The sequence below is a fragment of the Chiloscyllium plagiosum genome, chromosome 25, assembly GCF_004010195.1.
Source record: "Chiloscyllium plagiosum isolate BGI_BamShark_2017 chromosome 25, ASM401019v2, whole genome shotgun sequence".
Lineage (NCBI taxonomy): Eukaryota > Metazoa > Chordata > Chondrichthyes > Orectolobiformes > Hemiscylliidae > Chiloscyllium > Chiloscyllium plagiosum.
In genome coordinates this window covers 30,005,905-30,026,431 of record NC_057734.1, presented here as the reverse complement: position 1 = coordinate 30,026,431, position 20,527 = coordinate 30,005,905, and the positions used below count along the sequence as shown (strand labels likewise).

The 20,527-nt window shown below is 37.2% G+C and overlaps 1 protein-coding gene across 8 annotated transcripts in view; it reads left to right on the top strand.

Moving 5' to 3' along the window:
• Positions 1–20,527, top strand: part of mtmr3 (myotubularin related protein 3) — a 98,374-nt gene that overhangs the window by 47,287 nt on the left and 30,560 nt on the right. For 6 of the 8 annotated variants that reach the window (XM_043715815.1, XM_043715814.1, XM_043715819.1 and 3 more), the window contains 11 exons: positions 304–386; positions 3,204–3,370; positions 4,385–4,481; positions 5,498–5,611; positions 8,268–8,467; positions 9,044–9,175; positions 13,395–13,506; positions 13,775–13,973; positions 16,501–16,686; positions 16,785–16,955; positions 18,984–19,129. In XM_043715815.1, the coding sequence (XP_043571750.1) occupies positions 304–386; positions 3,204–3,370; positions 4,385–4,481; positions 5,498–5,611; positions 8,268–8,467; positions 9,044–9,175; positions 13,395–13,506; positions 13,775–13,973; positions 16,501–16,686; positions 16,785–16,955; positions 18,984–19,129 (1,607 nt within the window). The remainder of the gene's footprint in view (positions 1–303; positions 387–3,203; positions 3,371–4,384; positions 4,482–5,497; positions 5,612–8,267; positions 8,468–9,043; positions 9,176–13,394; positions 13,507–13,774; positions 13,974–16,500; positions 16,687–16,784; positions 16,956–18,983; positions 19,130–20,527) is intronic. The other 2 variants (XM_043715818.1, XM_043715823.1) reach the window with 1 other exon arrangement.

The following is a 20,527-nucleotide window of genomic DNA, read 5'->3' as shown; positions in this document are numbered from 1 at the left end:
AGTTTCATATTAAAATTTTTGTATCCAAATCAAAATAATGAAATTCTTCAGTGGCTTTACTGTTTTAAGGCTTTACAATTACCGCATTTTGGAGCTGGAAAACAACAGCTTATTAATAATCTGGCTGATGTATGTATAATTCAGAATTTTCTTTTCTGAGTTACCAAAGGTGGTAATGTTGATCTACAAGAGCTTGCAGTTTGCCTATCTACAGCAGCTTACCTTTTGAGGGTTTATGTTGACCTAGTATTATTATTATATTATTAAGTAACTGATTTTTTTTAAACTTGATTGTTTTGAAAGGTTCCTTTGCAGCTGATTGAAAGTATTGAATGCCGTGAGATGTTCCAGCTTCATTTGACTTGTAAAGACTGCAAAGTTATCAGGTACATAATTTTAGATTCTAGATGTTTTTAGACTTTTAAAATGCTTGGTACCTTTTTAGATTAAACTTTTCCATTAGTTGGCATTAACTAAAAAGAAACAATTTGCATTTACAGTTATTTGTAGTTAGTCACTGACACATTTTGAGAGTTTCCACTTATAAAATAAGCAAACTAGTAATGCAAATTTTGGGATAATTGGACCTAAATTAGTTGTACAATAAGAATGCCATGAGTGTTTAATTGACTTAATATGACTAGGTTATCTGTGCATAAGTCACTTAAGGTGTCAGGACAGGTGGGAAAAGCAGATAATGAAGCATACAGTCCAAGATATTAGTTACGCCTCTCCTTGGAATATTATTTATAATTCTGGCTGCTACACATTAAACTGAATGTGAGGGTACTGAAAGAGTGCAGAAGAAATTTATGGGAATTGTTTCAGGGATGAGAAACTTCAATTTTCCAAATAGATTGGAGAAGTTGGGACTGTTTCCCTTGGAGAGGAGAAGGCTAAGAGGACGTTTGATTGAAGTTTCAAATTCCTGAGAGGTCTGGATAGTATAGGCTGGAAAAACTGTTCCCACTTGTAAAAGAATCAAAAACAGACTTAAGGTGAATCACAAAAAAAAATGCAATGAGAGAGAAAAAAACATTTGCACACTGAGATATTCGAATCTGGAATGTGCTAACTGGAAGCTGGTTCAACTGAGGCATTCAAGAGGGCATTAAATAATTACTTAAATAGAAATAATGTGCAAGGTTATGGAGAGGTTGGTGAAATAGCACTAAATCGGTACAGAGACAATGGGCTGATTGGGTGCATTCTGTGACTGTAACTGAAATTCTTGTTAAATTTGACAAAGTTTTAAAAATCTTGGAATGGTACCTGTTGATCTCTTCCTTCTTCTTGCTGCCCTGAAAAATGACATACACAATTAAGCAGCACACTGTCACACAATTATTCTGTGCCATACTTTTGACGATTTGATGGCATAATAGTTTGAAATTGTCACATGGGAATTAACCAACATGAACCTGTATTCTGTTATGATATTAGGGATACGTGCTGATGCAAAGTAGGTTTGTGTAATTGTCTTTGGTTTTGGAAGTTTGCTGAACCTGCTTAATAAGTGTCTGATTTAAGTATAGATTTTAAGCACATTCTAGCTATTCAGCCCAATGGGGAGTTTGTTTTGAACAGAGATTGTTTCCTTTAGAACAGAGGAGATTAATAGGGGACATGATTGAGATGTATACAATTATGAGCGGCATAGATAGGAAGAAACTATTCCCTTTGATGGAGGGATTAATGACCAGGAAGCATAAACTTGTGGTAGAGGACAAAAGATTTGGAGGAGATGTGAGGAAAAACCTTTTCACCAGAATCTGGTAGAAATTTAGAATTTGCTCCTCTAAGAGTGGTAGAGGCAGAAACTAATGTAGTGTATAAAATCCCATGCAAGGACTGCACAAAACACTATATAGGACAAACAGGAAGCGGACAGCTGAAACTGACAACCGGAAGCGGCAGGGACAGGCCACTATAAATGCCGGAGGAAACACCACAGAAGCGCTTCACAGGAGGCTCCCAAGCACTGAGGATGTCACCCAGACAGGGGACGAAACGTTTGCAACAAAAACTTCCAGCTCGGCGAACAGAACCACAGCAACAAATCTTCTCACAAACTTTGAATATTTTGTCATTCATATAATTCAATTCAGATGAGTACCGAACAATAAATGTTTGGTAACTTCTTTTTAAAACTTCTTTTTAAAAAGTAGCACAGGTCATTCTGCTATAATATACATTTCATTAATGCGAATTTGCTATAATGTGTGACAAATTGAGGATATTCTTTCTAAAGTGCGAACTTTTAAAACTTGTATTAGTTATAACGTGGTTCTGGCCGTGTTAGTTTAAGTGGTGCTGCTTTACATGATTTTCTTAAACACAGAATTGTATGAGAACAAAACTACTGCATTATAGCAGAATCCACTGTATGAAGTGTATATCAACACTTTTGCATCAGGTCAATGTGTTGCATAGCCACTGAACCTTTTGAACATAATTACTGTTTAGTGTAGAGAAATGTGGCAGTTTGCACAAGCAAGGTTCCACCGACAATAGTGAGATTTATTAGAAGGTACGTCTCTTTTAATACTTGATTATAAGAGTCATACAATATGGAAACAGAGCCTTCGGTCCAACTCATTCATGCCGACCAAGTTTCCCAAACTAAACTAGTCCCACTTGTTTGCGGTTGGCCTGTATTCCTCTAAATCTTTCCTGTTTATGTATCTATCCAAATGTCTTTTAAATGTTGTAACTGTACCTACATCTACCATTTTCTTTGGCAGTTCATTCCACACATGAGCCACAGTTGACCAGGACACCAAGAAAGCTGTGATCTTTCACTTAGGTTGGTGTCATGGGATCTCTTATGCTGAACAGTGAATCAAACTGATGCTTTTTTTTTCAACAATTTATCTTTTTTAAAAAAAAAGTACCCCCAATGGTTTAGCTCAGCACTCCCTCACTGTTGTACTGAAGTGTTGACCTCGCCTATATGCTCCAATGACCGGAATGAGGCTTGACCCTTCTGACTCAAAGGGGGATATGTTTTGATTGAATGAAAGCTGAGCCAATATTAAGCCTAAAAAGTTGTCCCTTTTAATAAATATGCCCAGCAACAAGGAATGTTAAAAATGGGTGGCATTACAAAAGTGAGCATTCAATTTTAATTGTAACTTTTTTTTTAACAGTTGCTCTAAAAGTTTTAACCTTTTTCATTCACATTTTTTTAAACAAATAAATAGATGTCAATTTTCTACTTTTGAACAATGTCAAGAGTGGGTAAAACGTATGAACAATGTGATACGACCACCTGCAAGGATAGAAGACCTTTTTGCCTTTGCTTATCATGCTTGGTGTATGGATGTGTATGCTAGTGAAAAAGAACAACATGGAAACTTGTGCCGACCAGGTATTATCCAATTATGTTAATTATTTTGTATAGTACAATATAAAGTTTATTTCCTCACTACACTGTTTCATTCAGGAAGGAAGTGGTGTTACAGTAAACAGTTACAATGGTCAAAAATGACATTTCTGAATTTGGCAGACAAGAACTGCAGTTGCTGCTTGATATTAAGAATGAACAACAATAAAATTCATTAGCTTTGTGTTCAACCTGAAAACCTTCTCAGTTTTAGACCTAAAAATCATGATTGTTTCAAAACATGCCATCTTTTCAGAAATAAACTGCCATACAGTCACTCGAATTCAAGCTTCATCACTGAATCAGTATTAACTTGGCCAGGCCTCGCTGGAGTTATGGAAGAGGCAAGTTAACATGTCAACAAGGAAGTTAAGAATAGTATCAAATTGAAAGAAAAAAAACATGCAATGTGGCAAAGATTTAGTGGTAAACTAGAGGATTGGGCGTGTTTCAAAACCAATAGAAGATGACCAAAACAAATTACAGGAAGAAAATAAACTGAGGGCAAGCTAGCGAGTAATACAAAAACAGAGTAAGAGCTTATTAGATATATGAAAAAGAAGAGAGACCAAAGAGGCACCTTAGGGAATAAGTCTGAGAAGTGATCCTTGCTTCACTGATTACATGCATAAATTCACTGCGATATGTAATAGGCAAATAACCATCATCACTACTGTCGAAGTATTTACTTCCAGCATAGCTATTTGACTGAAGTATCAAAACATAACTGATGCATTTGAAACTGTATACCACTCTGAGCCAAATAAATAGACTGGAGAAAGTTGTGTAAGTTTAACTTTTCAACCTAATGGTCACAGCTAATCTCAAAATCATAATTATATTTAATTCACAGTGGAAGTTCAGTAGATAATTTATGCTAAAGTCTTGTGATTCAGATGTTTTGTGTAATTGGGGAAGTTAGTGATGACGTCTAAAGCCAGAGAATGAGAAGCCACTTGAATTGTTGATTTCTGTAGTCTCACCATTGTTCTTCTCCAGGAGAGCATGTTGTTTCAAGATTTAAAAATGAGGTTGAACGAATGTGCTTTGATATGCAAAATGCATGGAGGATTACCAACATCAATGACAAATACAAGTAAGAACTATGGTGTTGTTACTTTTGTAATTGTTTTTTATAACTGAATCTTCAATCTTCTATCCTCTAGTGCTGACTAATTTGGTACAAATATTTGGTCCCAATATAGCGGATCATTGAAAATATGAATACGTTTTTCATTGTTGTTTGATTTTCTCAATTTTTTTTCAACAAAGTTAGGTCAGTCTTGTCTTGTGCAGTATCACAGCATTTTGTCAAATTATATGTGGATTCCAAAATTACTATCTACTTGAAATAAAGGTGAATTCTTTATTAATTTAACCACTTCCCTGAAGAGGAACACAAAAATGTTATCTATTCAATAAGTACTAGAATACCTAACATTGTAGGCGAGGTAAATAGTTACTGAAGTAGCAAAACATTTTGCCAAAATGTATTTTTCCAATGTTATGCTAAAAAAGATGATTGGAGTCTTTTACAATAATATTTAAATTTCTGCAATTAAATAAGTTGTTCATTCAAATTTTATTCGAAACATTCTCATCAGTTCCAAGTGGAAAATTGAAGCATCTGTTTCATGAGTTGATGTGAACTAAGCTACATAACTAATGCTAAATCTCTTTTTATTTTCTTGAACATTTTGTCTGACTAAAATATTAGAAATATTGATTAAGCATTTTTATTTGTATATTTGAATGGGTGCCAAATATGTTATCTTCTATTACAAATCTATAAGTACCCTTTTAAGTATCTGCAATTTTCAGAATCAGATTTGACTAGTCGAGTCCATGTGGTGTTTTTGTACAACATTTTCAGTAAGTTCCATGCCCTTGCTGCTAGCCCTGTGACCTGGAAAATTTATTTTTCTCAAGTCCCTGTCCAGTCTCCTTTTGAAAATTCTTCTTCATCTTTGCTTCCACCTTCCTCACAAGCAGTGCGTTTGTGTGATTAACTATGCTTTGGTGTTATGTAAGGTATTGTTTTTTACATTATTTGCCACTGCAATTAAAATGAAATAAGTATTGAGTTAAATGTTATTTTATCCTGAAATGCAGATTGTGTGCCAGTTACCCACAGCAGTTACTTGTACCAGCTTGGTTAACTGATAAAGAGCTTGAAAGCGTTGGAAACTTCAGATCATGGAAGAGGATTCCAAGTGTTGTCTACAGGTGTGAATAATTAATTTTTAAAGATCTGACAAAATAAGTTTAATATAGTGCAAGGATCCTCTGTGTATGGAGCATGATGTTCAGTAATATTTTTGCATGTAAAATATATCTGGTGAAACAAAATAATGGAAAATGATTTTATATGGAGAGCTATCCACCTTCTCACTTAAAACAAGTTAGAGTGATTAGTGACTTCGAAGGGAACATGGTGTACCTACGTATCTGATGGACGCATTCGTGGATTTGGGAGGTGTCATCTAAGAATCTTTGGTGAATGTCTGCAGTGCATCTTGTCGATAGTCACAGTTCTAAATTATTTAATTGCCTTTTTCCAAAGTTATGGTAAAAAAAGGATGATTGGAGTCTTTTACAATAATATTTGAATATCTGCAATTAAATAAGTTGATGTTCATTCAAATTGTATTCAAAACATTCTCATCAGTTCCAAGTCCAAAATTGAAGCAAGAACTGACCAAAAGCCATCTGCCTACCTCTATTTTATTATCACAGTTGTCTAATCTAGGAAATGATTTATTCTGGACTTTTTTAAAGAATTATAAATCATGAGCCATTTGCAGGCAGCTGTAAGTTATTCTTGTGTAGTTATTTATAATTTTCTGAGCATTCAAAACCAGTTTTGATGAATATTTACTTCTTTATTGAGTTTTTCAATTTATTTGCTGTCCATTTGCCTTAATAGCTCATTTAATCTGAATAACTTTGGCTCTCGGACTGTTGACTGTGTGCTTTTAGCAACTTCTGGAGCAATGATATTTGGCAACACATTCAATCCCTGTGTTTGAGAAGTTTCTTGTCCAATCTTAAGAAGTGTTCTCAGATCTCTCCTTCACTGTTTTCCCTTAGGGAACATGTTTTCTTATTTGGGAATCTAGAATGAGGTGACACCATTTTAAAAAATAGGAATCTCACATTTAAGATTGAAATGAGCAGCAATTATTTCATCCACAAGATTGCATGTCTGTGGAATTCTCTTGAGCAGAGAACAGTGAAAACTAGATCCTTGAATATACTCGTAGCTGCGTTAGATATTTGATGATAAGGGAGTTCGGGGTTACGGGGACAGAGTGTAACGTGGAGTTGAGACCACAATCCGATCAGCTATGATCTAAATCAAATAGTGGAGCAACACTTGTGGACAGATGGCTTGCTACTCCTAATTCTTGCCCCTGTTCCTCTTACCACTGCCATCTTAGCTTCCTCAAGTCAGCTCTTTCCATGCTGCTGTTTCTTTCTCAGCCAGGAGTTAGCCAAAATTGAGGGGAATTATGCTTTCAATTTGGATTGCTCTATAAAAATAAATACATAATCTAAAACCAGGAAAATGGAGGCAAGGAAAAGCAAAATGAGTTCCAAGCTTTGAGGCACTTTAACTTGGCACTGCTTGTACCTATATACATATAGTGAATCTTAAATATTGTTTCCACGCTGTTCTTGGCACATTCCTCCCTTTTTTTTAATTAAAAGCATAGTCTGCAGGAGATATTAGTGCAGTTAAAATGAAAGATGAATACTGCAAGCACATTTACTTTTCTCTCGTCTGGCTTTTATTTCTTGACAGTATGTACTGTTCTGCTTTTCCTTTAGATGACACTAATTACTTTACAAAATATTAAATATACGCTGCAAGTTCATAGTGCAAAACTTAAAAATACTATTCAACTTTTTCAAAGATGTTATCAGTTTTTAAACACATTTTTTATTTTGAAAACATAAAGAATGTTAACTTCTATCAGAGCATGTTTTCTAGATGTTTCAAGCATATCATACTTTGATGCATGAATTACTTTTGATATATCTCAACAATTTATACAGCTAAAAATGGCAGAACATTTGGTTGCAATAAGAACCCACAATAATAAATCTCTCACATTAATGGATTTTTTCCTGTAATTTCTCTTCCAAAGTATTCATTCAGTGTCTCCCCAATCTCTTCCGCCTCCACACGCAACTTCCCCCTACTATCCTTGACTGGACCTAAGTATTATTAGAAGACTAGCATCAATTACTTTCTACCAATGGCACCCTTGAGCCTGCTTCACAAAGATATGAGAATAGATCTGTTGTAATGTATACTTCATGTCTCCATAGCAGAGGCACAAAGATTTGAAATGTAAATGAAAATGACATATTTGTGCCCACTGGTACATGTCCCAGTTTACTATTCAATCACTAATTATATCTCTGGGTACCTTCTTAAAAGGGTTTTTATCTGTTTGTATGGGTTAACCATGTCTGGTAACATTCTATCTTGTGTACATACTGTCATACAGTACAGAAACAGGGCCTTTGGTCCAACTCGTCTGCACCAATCAGACGTCCTAATCTGACCTATTCCAATTTGCCAGCATTTTGCCCATATACCTCCAAACCATTCCTATCCTACATCTTGATCTTGTGTCTATTTCTTTGCAACATCACCCATCTCCCTTCCATGAATAAATACAAACACATTACTTTCCCCAGTGTGCACTGTGATTTACAATCATGTGAATTAGATTGATGCTTCCCGATCCATTATTCCTAGAATGGTCAGACTCCCATATCCTGTTATCCACTCCAAATTAATCTAAAATAAATCAATATCACAAATGCAAAATTTATATACTTGATAAGTACTTTCTTGCTGTTTTCTCAGGCACCAAGGCAACGGTGCAGTGATTGCACGTTGTAGTCAGCCAGAAGTCAGTTGGTGGGGTTGGAGAAATTCAGATGATGAGCACCTGATAAAGTCTGTTGCAAAAGCTTGTGCCATGGACAGCAATTCCACCAAACATGTTAACGGCAACTGTGTACGAGACTTTTCTAATGGTAGTGACCTGTCTGATGTGGAATTCGGTAAGAGATTAAGTGGTTTTTGCATTTAGTATGCAGTTCCAGTACAAATTTAGTATTTTCAGTTATTGTTAAATTCCTATAGCACTTTGTAGTTCTTTTGTTTGTACTTTACACCATTGCTCAAACTAAGCTCAAAAATCACACAACACCAGTTTATTTGAAAACACAGGTTTTCAGAGCCTCACTCCTCCTTCAGGTGCTAGTGACAGAGGAGAATTTTTAAGTAAAAGATCAAAGGCCATACAACTGAAACAAATGTATTGAACAAACCTGAGATTGCTGTTAAATCTTTAATCAGTTAGAGTGGAGATGCATGTTCCAAAAGATTAATATGCAAATCCCAGAATTTCTTTCAAGTCACTGCCCTCTGGGGCATTCAATCCTGCAGTGGCTTCCTATTGACACTTGACCTCTGAAAACCTGTCTCTATGGCATAGTGAATCACATTTGATTTTCATCCAAGTTGAAATAAAGCTGTTGGACTATAACCTAGTGGTATGTGATTTTTAAATTTGTCCAACCCACAACAACACCACATCATGGCACAAACTAAGGTTAATTGTCTTTTCATTTTAGATTCTTCAATGACTAATCCAGCTGGAGTAGAAAATTTATGCAGTCCACCACACAAACTTATGATTTTGGATGCTAGGTCATATGCAGCAGCAGTAGCTAACAGGGCAAAGGGTGGTGGGTGTGAATGCCCTGGTGAGTATCAGCAAGGAAATGTAAATAGTAATGCTGAATAGATTATTTGAAATTGACATAGCTTGCATTTCAAGTTTTAAAGAAATGGCCAACCAGCATTTTGGAGGCTAATATTAGCAGATTTTTGGATCAAGAGATTGCTCATTAATACCAGAAATTAACAATTGAGTGAACTATATCTGTTTTTACTGTGCCTACTTTATAACTGCTGATAATTTTGTGCTATTTGTTCAAGTATTTATTTATTGTAAATAAACCTACTTTGAAGTTTGCATGATATAATAAGTTAAAGCACTCCCCTTTTCACTATTAAATCCTGAGTTTGAATTGCTCAGATGAAAAATAGTTTGTGACACAACTTTGGGTGGTCTTGACATTAAAAATTTAGGGCTAAATTATCTATTAATAAAGTCAATCCAAGAGATTACTCCATTCCTTGTCACCTAGACACAAGAGACAATTAAGCATTGAACACTGCAAAAAAAACTTTATTATTTATCTGAGCTGCAAGGAAACAAGAGGAACTTTGGTTTTCACCTCAATAGAAAGTGTGTGAAAAAAATGATGCTGCAGAAGTACATGAGATTGGATATCACGTAGACAGGTGGTTATGATGAAGATACCAATGATTGTGAACATTCGGTGAATGGTTGAAAGAATCACATGAGAAGATTTCAAGTTTCAAGACTTTTGTTTTAATAAACTAAAGCAACATTGACAAACCACTTCCAGACATTAGCTAGTCTAAATCACAGAAAGGAACCCCACACTTGACACGTACAGCATCCCAAAATCCCCTACCCCCCGTCATAGTTATCATTTAGTCTATCCCTTGTGTGGACAATTCGTTCTGCAAGAACCTAAAAAGCTTAAAGAAAGGTTATTCTCAGCTTCTACTCTCTGAACTGATTTTTGTCCCTAGCTAAAAAAGGTGAATGTTCCAGTTTTGTTTAAATTGCCACAAACCTGGTTTTTCCAATCTAAATGCAAGCTCCTACGTGCACCCTGCTTGATGAACAATTGAACTTTGCTGCCCATCACTCTCTTCTTTCTGTCAGAACCTTGCAGACTGTCCAGGAAAACCTACACCCAACCCTGCTGTGGCTTCCTATAGACTCTTGGCCTCTGAAAACCTGTCTCCATGGCGTAGTGAATCACATTTGACTTCCATCCAAGTTGAAATGCTAATTAGGTATCTCCAAACTCATTCAATCATGGAATTAAACAGTTACTTTATATTTTAACCATTACAAACCTGACGTAGAATCATACAGCACGAAAACAGACTCTTTGGTCCAACCGGTCCAGACTGAACATGGTCTTAAACTAAACTAGTCCCACCTGCCTGCTGCTGGACCATATCCCTCCAAATCTTTCCTATTCATGTAGCTTTCTAAACGTCTTTTAAATGTTGTACCTGGATCCACCACTTTCTTGGGAAGTTCGTTCCACACGCAAACCGCCTTCTGTGTAAAAAACAAAAAAATTTGCAACTTATACTTTTTTAAAATCTCTCTCCTCTCACCTTAAAAGTGTACCTCCTAGTCTTGAAATCCCCCATCATAGGGAAAAGACAACTACCATCAACTCAATCTATACCCCTCATTATTTTATAAACTACTTTCAGATCGGCTGTCAACCTCCTACACTACCGTGAACATAGTCCCAGCCTATCCAGTCTTTCTTTATAACTCAAATTCTCCATACCTGGCAACATCCTGGTAAATCTCTTCTGAACTATCTCCAGCTTGATAATATCCTTCTGGTAACTCGGTGACCAGATCTGGACACAGTATTCCAGAAGAGGCCTCACCAATATCTTGTGCAATCTCAACATAACATCCCAACTCCTATCCCGAAAGGACTAAACAATGAAGATAAGCATGCCAAATGCCTTTTTAACCACCCTGTCTACATATGACGCAAACTTCAAGGAATTATGTACCTATGCCCCTAGGCCCCGCTGTTCTACAATACTACATAAGGTCCTGCCATTAATTGAAGAAGTCCTACCCTTGTTTGTTGTACCAAAGTGCAATACCTCGCATTTATCCAGATTGAACTCCATTTTTTCAGCCCATTGACTCATTTGATCAAGATCTCTTTGTAATCTTAGAAAACTTTCTTCACTGTCTGAAATGCCACCAATTTTGGTGTTGTCCGCAAACTTACTAACTATGCCTACTGTATTTTCATCAAAATCATTTATGTAAATGACAAACAAAAGGTATCTAACAACTGCCTGTGCCTTGGAGACTCAGACCATCCATCATTATCCCAGTTGCTTACATCATTGTTTACAATAGACAATAGGTGCAGGAGTAGGCCATTCTGCCCTTCGAGCCTGCACCACCATTCAATATGATCATGGCTGATCATCCTTAATCAGTATGCTGTTCCTGCCTTATCTCCATAACCCTTGATTCCACTATCCTTGAGAGCTCTATCCAACTCTTTCTTAAATGAATCCAGAGACTGGGCCTCCACTGCCCTCTGGGACAGAGCATTCCACACAGCCACCACTCTCTGGGTGAAGAAGTTTCTCCTCATCTCTGTCCTAAATGGTCTACCCCGTATATTTAAGCTGTGTCCTCTGGTTCGGCACTCACCCATCAGCGGAAACATGTTTAGAATCATGAAATTTTACAGTACAGAAAGAGACCATTTGACCCATCGTGTCTGTACCAGATCCTGAAAGAATTATCTAGCTAGTTCTATTCTCCAACCCTATCTCTGTAGCCCTCTAAATTCATCACACTCAAATATATATCTAGTTCTCTTTTGAAAACTTCCTGTCAGTCCATCTCCAGTGCTATTCCAGGTAGCCGTTCCAAATCCTAACAATCCTGAGTAAAGAAGTTTCTCCTCATCTCATTCCTAGCTCTTGCTGACAGTTTTGAATTTGTGACTGTAGTCACTGACCTAGCAATTAGTGGAAACAGAATGTCCTCCTTTACCTTGTCAATAGTGTTCATAATTTTGAACACCTCAATAAGGCCACCTCTTAATGTTCTCTGCTCCAAGGACAATAATATCAATTTCTCTAATCTTTCCTTATTTCTAAAATCTCTCATTCTAAGCATCATTCTAGTAAATCTCCTTTGTACTCACTCCAGGACTTTAACATCCTTCCTTTAATAAGGTCCCCAGAACTGAACACCGATACTACAAATATGGTCTGACTAATGATTTGCAGAGGTGTAGCAATACTTCCTTGCTTTTATATTATGCCTCTATTTATGTAGTGATACAGCACAGAAAAAGGCCCTTCAGCCCACCATGTCCACACTGACCAACAAACTAAATCAATCGCAACTACCTGCAGTTGGTCCACAGCCTACCATGTCCTGGCATTTAAGGTATTCATCTAGATGCTTCTTAAATGCTCAAAGTACCGATATCTACCACTTTCCCAGGCAGCATGTTCCATATTTTTACCAACCTTTGGGTGAAAAAATTAACTTGCAGCTTCCTCGTAGTAACCCGACCTGGCTGCCTTTAATAACCAAGCTACTCTGGCTTCTTGGTGGAATTCACAGAAGGGCACAAAGTGGCTAAGAAGAAAGGTCCCTGAAATAATTTTAAAAACATTTTAAATAGTTAATTCTGAATGGATGGAGTAAAAGGAGTCTGTAAAAATTATCTTGTGATCATCTTTTCACAGGAACATGTGTAGAAATGGGGGGGGGGAAATTGCCATGAGGGAGCTTTTCTGATGGTGTGGCAAAGTAGAAGCTTCAGCTTTACGTTCAACCTAACTATCCCTAATGTGAAAGTATGTCTTCTAACAGTGGGGAAAAAGGAGTTAAAAATGTCTTCTGCTCACAACTATTGTCAATGCCATTTTTTGGATGTACATGTGTAGCCATGAAGAACTTATGAAAGTATTGTGTAGGGAGTTAAGCACACAAGCATACAAGGAAAATGTTTGGAGCCTGTAAGGCTCATAAAATTCGTTTTTGTGCTTGACTTTGCACTACCATTCCGTTCTGTTTGCATTTAACAATACATAATTTTTCACTCCTCTACTTTATTGAAACAAAATTATGGACTAGTAAAGCCAGAGTCAGAAAACTTTGACCTATTGTTAAGAAATGACTCCAGTCATTTGGGAATAATTGAGATCATTCCTCATTACATGTTGACATTATAAAAAGATGGCTTTGGCTTTTTGTTTTAATAATAACTTATCATTTCCCAAATGCAAATTCTGTTGCAGAATATTACCCGAACTGTGAAGTAGTATTTATGGGTATGGCAAACATTCACTCCATTCGAAAGAGTTTTCAGTCATTGAGATTTCTTTGTACACAGATGCCAGATCCTGCCAAGTAAGTGTTTTTTTTTAAAACTCAAGTGGGAAATTTTAAGCATTTTCATTTTTTTGTTACATGTTTGAATTATATGGAAAGTGAATAAGTTATTTTTAGACAGACAATGTTATGATTATAGTTTTCTCAGAAATAAGTTAAAACTATCAGTATTTTGTACTCAATAAGAGGTTGAAATCTAATCTCAATTAATTGGTTTAATTGTTTGATGCAAAGGGACACACAAAATCTCTAAAATATTTTCCTAATTGATTTGATTTTTGATCAGCAGTTGGTTATCAGCATTAGAAAGTACCAAATGGCTTCAGCATCTATCCATGCTTTTGAAAGCAGCGCTACTTGTAATTAATGCAGTCGATCGTGACCAGCGGCCTGTTCTGGTCCACTGTTCTGATGGCTGGGACCGAACACCACAAATTGTGGCTCTATCAAAATTACTGCTGGATCCTTACTACAGAACCATAGAGGTGTGTGTGTGTATCTGTTCATTTTTATTGTAACTTACTATGCTGAAAAGTTGCATTAGCAGGTTTTAAAGAAGCAGTGCCAGTTAGGAAAGATAAAGTTTAGTGTTATTCAGGGTGATTTTGCAAAAACTGTACATTTTCAAAAGCGGTGTTTAATTACTGAACTTGAAAATATTTTACAAAATGATTTTCTTGTATAATGAGTAAAACTTTGGAGATGATTTAAAAAAAACATGTCATACTATGCATTATATTATTAGTGGTGAAAAAATGCACTTTCGGCCTCAAAATATTAACTTTTTCCATGAAAATACTACATTTAATAGTTGGGGGAAAAAAATCACAGCAGCACATACTTTCTTTACACTTGATTTCTAAACATTGAAGCCTTGTTGAAATTATTAAGTAATTATGATGTACTACTTTGAATATATTCAAGACAAAGTCTGTTTGGTATAATTTTCTGTTTAAAATAAACATAATTGCTATTAAAGTTCCAGTTGGAAGCATTGAGTGGAATAGGTGCTTTTATCCAAACTTGATCAAACATGCATAAAGATTAACAACAGTTTTTTTCAATTGATGAACTCTTAACATCACGAGGTGAGTAACTTGTTTCAAGGCCATGCTATTGAGTATGTTTCTAAAAATATTTTTTTAAATCCAGGAGTCATTGAGCTATACAGCATGGAAATAAATCCTTTGGTCCAACTTGTCCAGATATCCTAATTAAATCTAGTCAAATTTGCCCTTATCCCTCTAAACCCTTACTATTCATATACCTATCCAGATGCCTTTTAAATGTTATAATTATACCAGCCTCCACCACTTCCTCTGGCAGCTCATTCCATAGACGCACCACCCTCTGTGAGAAAAATTTCCCCCAGGTCCCTTTTTAAATCTTTTCCCTCTCACCTTAAACCTATGCCCTCGAGTTTTGGACTCCCCACCCAGGGGCAAAGTCCTTGTCTATTTACCCCTTATGATTTTATAAACCTGTCTTGTCAGCCATCAGCCTCTCATGCTTCAGAGAAAATAGCCCTAGCCTATTCAGCATCTTCTATCGGTCAAACCATTCAACCCTGGCAACATCCTTGTAAACTTTTTCTGAACCCTTTCAAGTTTCACAACATCCTGACTATATCTGGGAGACCAGAATTGCATGCAGTATTCTAAAAGTGGCCTTACCAATGTCCTGTACAATCGCAAAATGATTTAGCAACTCCTAGACTCAATGCACTACCAATAAAGGCAAACATACCAATTGTCTTCTTCAATATCCTGTCTACCTGTGACTTCACATTCAAGAAGCTATGAACCTACACTTCAAGGTCTCTGTTCAGCAACATTCCCTAGGACCTTAGCATTATGTGAATAAGTTCTGCCTCAGTTTGCCTTACCAAAATACAGCATCTCACATTTATTTAAATTAAACTCCATCTGCCACTCCTCAGCCCATTGGCCCATCTGATCAAGGTCCCTTTATACTTTTAGTTAACCTTCTTCACTGTCCACTACACCTCCAATTTTGGTGTCATCTGCAAACTTACTAACTATATCTCCTGTGTTCACATCCAAATCATTTATATAAATGATGAAAAGCTGTGGACCCAGCACCAATCGTTGTGGCACACTGCTGATTACAGGCCTCTGGTCTGAAAAGAAACCCTCTATTGCCACCCTCTACCGCCACCCTCTGCCTTCTATCTTTGAGCCAGTTCTGTATCCAAATGGCTAGTCTTGCTGTATTCCACAAGATCTAACCTTGCTAACCAATCTACCATGAGGATCCTTGTTGAACACCTTACTGAAGTCCATTTTCGATCATGTCCACTGCTCCACCCTTATCAATCCTCTTTGTTACTTCTTCAAAAAACTCAAATTAGTGAGACCTGATTTCCTACACACAAAGCCATGTTGACTATTCCTAATCAGTCCTTGCTTTTCCAAATACATGTAATTCTTGTCCCTCAGGATTCCCTCCGGCAACTTGCCCATCACTGATGTCAGGCTCACCAGTCTATAGTTCCATGGAGTTTCCTTACCACCTTTCTTAAATTGTGACTCCACGTTACCCAACCTCTAGTCTTCCAGCACCTCATCTGTGCCTATCAATATAAATATCTCAACAAGAGGCCCAGTAATCACTTCCCTCACTTTCCATGGAGTTCTAGAGTATATCTGATTAGGTCCTGGGGATTTATCCACCTCTTATGCATCTTAAGACATCCAGCACCCCTACCTCTAATATTGACAGTTTTCAGGATGTTGCTATTTAATTCCCTACCTTCTATGTCTTCCATATCGTTCTCCACAGTAAACACTGATGCAAAATATTTGTTTAGTATCTCTCCCATCTCCTGCAGTTCCACACATAGACGTCTTTGCTGTAGTTTTAGTTCATGCTCCAAAACAAGGGGTCATGTTCTAAAATCAGAGCAAAAATGAATTTTGAGTCTTGACAAAGCCCAGTATTTTTAACAATGCACATGCTGCATGAATTCTAACACAAACAGTTATTTTTCAGGGTTTTCAGATATTGGTGGAAACTGAGTGGCTGGATTTTGGTCATAAATTTGCTGATCGGTGTGGCCATGGTGAAAACTCAGATGATCTCAATGAGCGCTGTCCTGTGTTTCTTCAGTGGCTTGATTGTGTCCATCAGTTACAGAGACAGTTTCCTTGTTCATTTGAGTTTAATGAAGCATTCCTTGTAAGTAGATTTTTCTTCTGATGGTCCTTTCCTTTGGAGTAGACAGGTTTGCCAAAATTTAACAAATTCATTAATTTATTCCTATCTGTTTATTCTAGGCTAAATTGGTACAGCATACATATTCTTGCCTTTTTGGAACATTCCTGTGCAACAGTGCAAAGGAGCGTGAAGAGAAACACACTCAGGAAAGAACCTGCTCTGTTTGGTCGCTCCTGAGGCCTGCTAACAAATCCTTCAAAAATCTCCTGTACACCTCACAGTCTGAAACTGTACGTTTGGTTTCTGTAAAATGATTGTGGTACATAAACTAACATTTCATTCCTTGTGCTTTAATTATTTTGAGAAACTTTAATTCAATATACAGAAGAACCTCAATTATCCAAACGACATGAGCGGGGACTATTTTGTTCGGATAATCAAGTGCCTGATAACACAGTTTAAGAAGCATCGGGACCTTACGATCTTGTTCGGATAATCCAAAATTTGGATAATCGAATGTTGGATAATCGAGGTTCCACTGTAAATAATCTCTCATTAGATTATACAGATGATGTGGAGGTGCCGGTGTTAGACTGGGGAGGACAAATTTAAAAATCACACAACAACATGTTATAGTCCAACAGGTTTATTTGGAAGTGCAAGCTTTCGGAGCGCTGCTCCTTCATCAGGTAGCTAGTGGGGCAGCATCATAGGATCCACATTTATAGTAGAAGATCAAGGTGTCAGGCAACTGATGCAAAGTATTGAACAAACCTAAATTGCTGTTAAGTCTTTAAATACTTAGAATGGGGATGCAGGTTTTGAGTGATTAATATGTAAATCCCAGAACTTCTTTCAAGTCACAGCCCCAAGATAATTGAAGGTTTTAAAAAAAAAAGCAACATCTCAGCTCAGACAATGAATTAAATGTGTGAGGTTGGAGTCTTCTGCATCTCAACCTTGAGTCAGACTGGTTCTATTTCCAAGGTAGGAATTTATAAAATGTCACATGGACTGACTGCCTTTTTGAGTGTGTGCTTTATGAACAAAATAGAATGTATTGCAAATACAAATCTGCAAATTCACCCCATAGGTGTGTGTGTGTGTGTGTGTGTGTGTGTGTGTGTGTGTGTGTGTGTGTGTGTGTGTGCGCGCTTGCATGTGTGTGTGTGCATTGGAGTGAGTGTGTATGTGCGCGCGTGCATGCTTGATAGTGTATGCATGAGTGTGACAGAGTCTATGTCCATGAGAGGGTGTGTGTGAGTGAGATTATGGGGGGTATGTCAATGTGTTTGTGAGAGTGAGTGAGTGAAGTGGGCTCACCTGTAGTGTGACATGAACCCAAGATCCTGATTGAGGCCATCCTCATGGGTACCAAACCTGGCTATCAGCCTTTGCTTGGCAATTCTGCGTTGTTGTGTATTCTGAAGTCCATCTAGGAGGTTGGTCACCCGAAGATCTGAGGCCAAGTGTCCTTGACCATTTAAACTTTCCCCGACTAAGAGGGAACATCCCTGTCTGGTAATCATTGCGTGGTGTCCATTCATCCATTGTCATAGTTGTCTGTTTGGTCTCGCCAATATATCATGTCTCAGAGAATTCTTGCCTGCAGCGTATGAGATAGACAATGTTGGTCGGGGCACATGAGTACTTGCCGTGCACGTGGTGGGTGGTGTCCCCACGTATTATGGTAGTATCCATGTCGACACTCTGACACGCCTTGCTGTGGTTGCCATGACAGGGTTGTATGGTGTGGTGATCGATGTTGCCCTGAAGGCTGGGCAGTTTGCTGCGAACGATGGTCTGTTTAAGGTTTGGCAGTTGTATAAAAGCGATAAGTGAAGGCATAGAGAAGATCCGATCTTTGTTAGTTTAGTCATATTGTATAGAATCTGAGAATGTTATCTTTGCATTGTTCAGTGCTTAGAAATGGCATTTGAGAACCAGAAAGTACACTCAACTCGGAATGTTAACTCTTTTCTCCCTACTGATGCTGCCTGACCTTCTGAGCATTTCTAGCAATTTCAGTTTTTGTTTTGGCTTTCTAACATTTGCGGTATGCTACTTTTGTGTTACCATTTTCATTCCTGGGATCAATTTTATGACATTTTAGTAAGGTCCTGATTACAAGCATTTTTCTTATGTGTTTTTAGTACCTGATGCTCAATTTTTATTGACAGTAAAGTATATAATTTTGTACAGTTCCAATTAGATTTTGTTTGTTTAATTGAAGTACTGTATTATAAAAGGAAACAAATTCAAAGAACAACATCTGTAGGTTGTATAAGCCAATCAAAACACTTAATTGTTTAAAACAGGTACTGCATCCAGTGTGCCATGTAAGGAATTTGATGCTTTGGAGTGCAGTGTACATCCCCAATTCATCTCCTTCAACGCCTGCTGATGACCATTGTGCACCTTATCCAATTCCAAGGTCCATCCCTGAAGAGCAGCCATTGGGAAGGTAAACTTCAAGCTGAAAATCTGCTCATCTGAAGTAAGATCATTACAAATTATGATATGAACAAGCAAGGAATTTTGTTTGCTGTACAGTCAGTTGGGCAATGATTTAATCATTAATCTACTGCTCTGTGTATATGAACCATGTATATGGCCTAAGCTTGCATGTACTTAGCACCGCGATTAAATTTGTAAGAACATAAGAAAAAGGAGCAGGATAAGATCATATGGCCCATTGAGCAAGCTCTGCCATTCACAATGATCATGGCTAATTTTGGGTTCCAATTCCATTTTCCTACCCTGTAACCCTCAGTTCCCTGAGACATCAAAACTCTGCTTAGCCCTGAAAGATATTCAGTGATGGCACATCTGCAACCCTTGGGTTGAGATTCAAAAGTTTGACAACCTTTTGTGATTTAATTTCTCCTTAACTCAGTTCTAGATGATTGATCTGATATTCTGAAACTGTGTTCCCTTGTCCTAGATTCTCCAGCCAGAGAAAATGTTTCAGTATATACCCTTTCAAACCCCTTCATAATCTTGAATATTTCAATGTCTAAGTCCTTAGTTTCCTCTGTACTAGATTTCAATCCTTTAGTGTCTGGTTCACAGAAACTCTTAAATTTGTTTAAAAAGTCAATTTTTCTTCATCAAGTTTTAAAATATGGAAAAGGATAGACTTGATCTAAAAGTTGAAGTTGTAAATTGGAGTAAGGCCAATTCTGACAGTATTGGGCAATTACTTTTCATAAGTTGATTTGGAGAAGCTAGTCACATGTAAAGGGACAGGTGGAAAATGGGAGGTCTTTAAAAATGAGATAGTAAGAGTTCAGAAACAATATGCTTCTGTTAGTGTGAAGGAAAGGTTGGTAGGTGTAAGGTATGCTGGATGACGAGAGAAATTGAGCCTCTGATCAAGAAAAAGGAGGAGACATATGTCAGGTATAGGCAGCTGGGATCAAGTGAATCCCTAGAGGAGTACAAGGGCAGTAGTATTACAGTCAAGAGGGAAATTGGGAAGGCAAAAAGAGGACATAGCTTTGGTAAATAAGGTTAAGGAGAATCCAAAGAGAGTCTACAAATACGTTAAGGAGAAAGGAGTAACTGGGGAGAGAATAGAGCCTCTTGAAGATCAACCAGAGATAATGGGTAAGATATTAAATGAGTATCTTGCATCAGTATTTACTGTGGAGAAGGATATAGAAGCTAGACAACTTGGGGAAATAAATAGTAATATGTTGAAAAGTGTCCATATTACAGAAGAGGAGTTGGACATCTTAAAACCTGTAAAGGTGAATAAATCCTTGTGACAAGATCAGGTGTATCCCAGAACTTTGGGAAGTTAGGGAAGTGAATGTTGGGCCACTTGTTGAGACACTTGTATCACTGATAGCCACAGGTG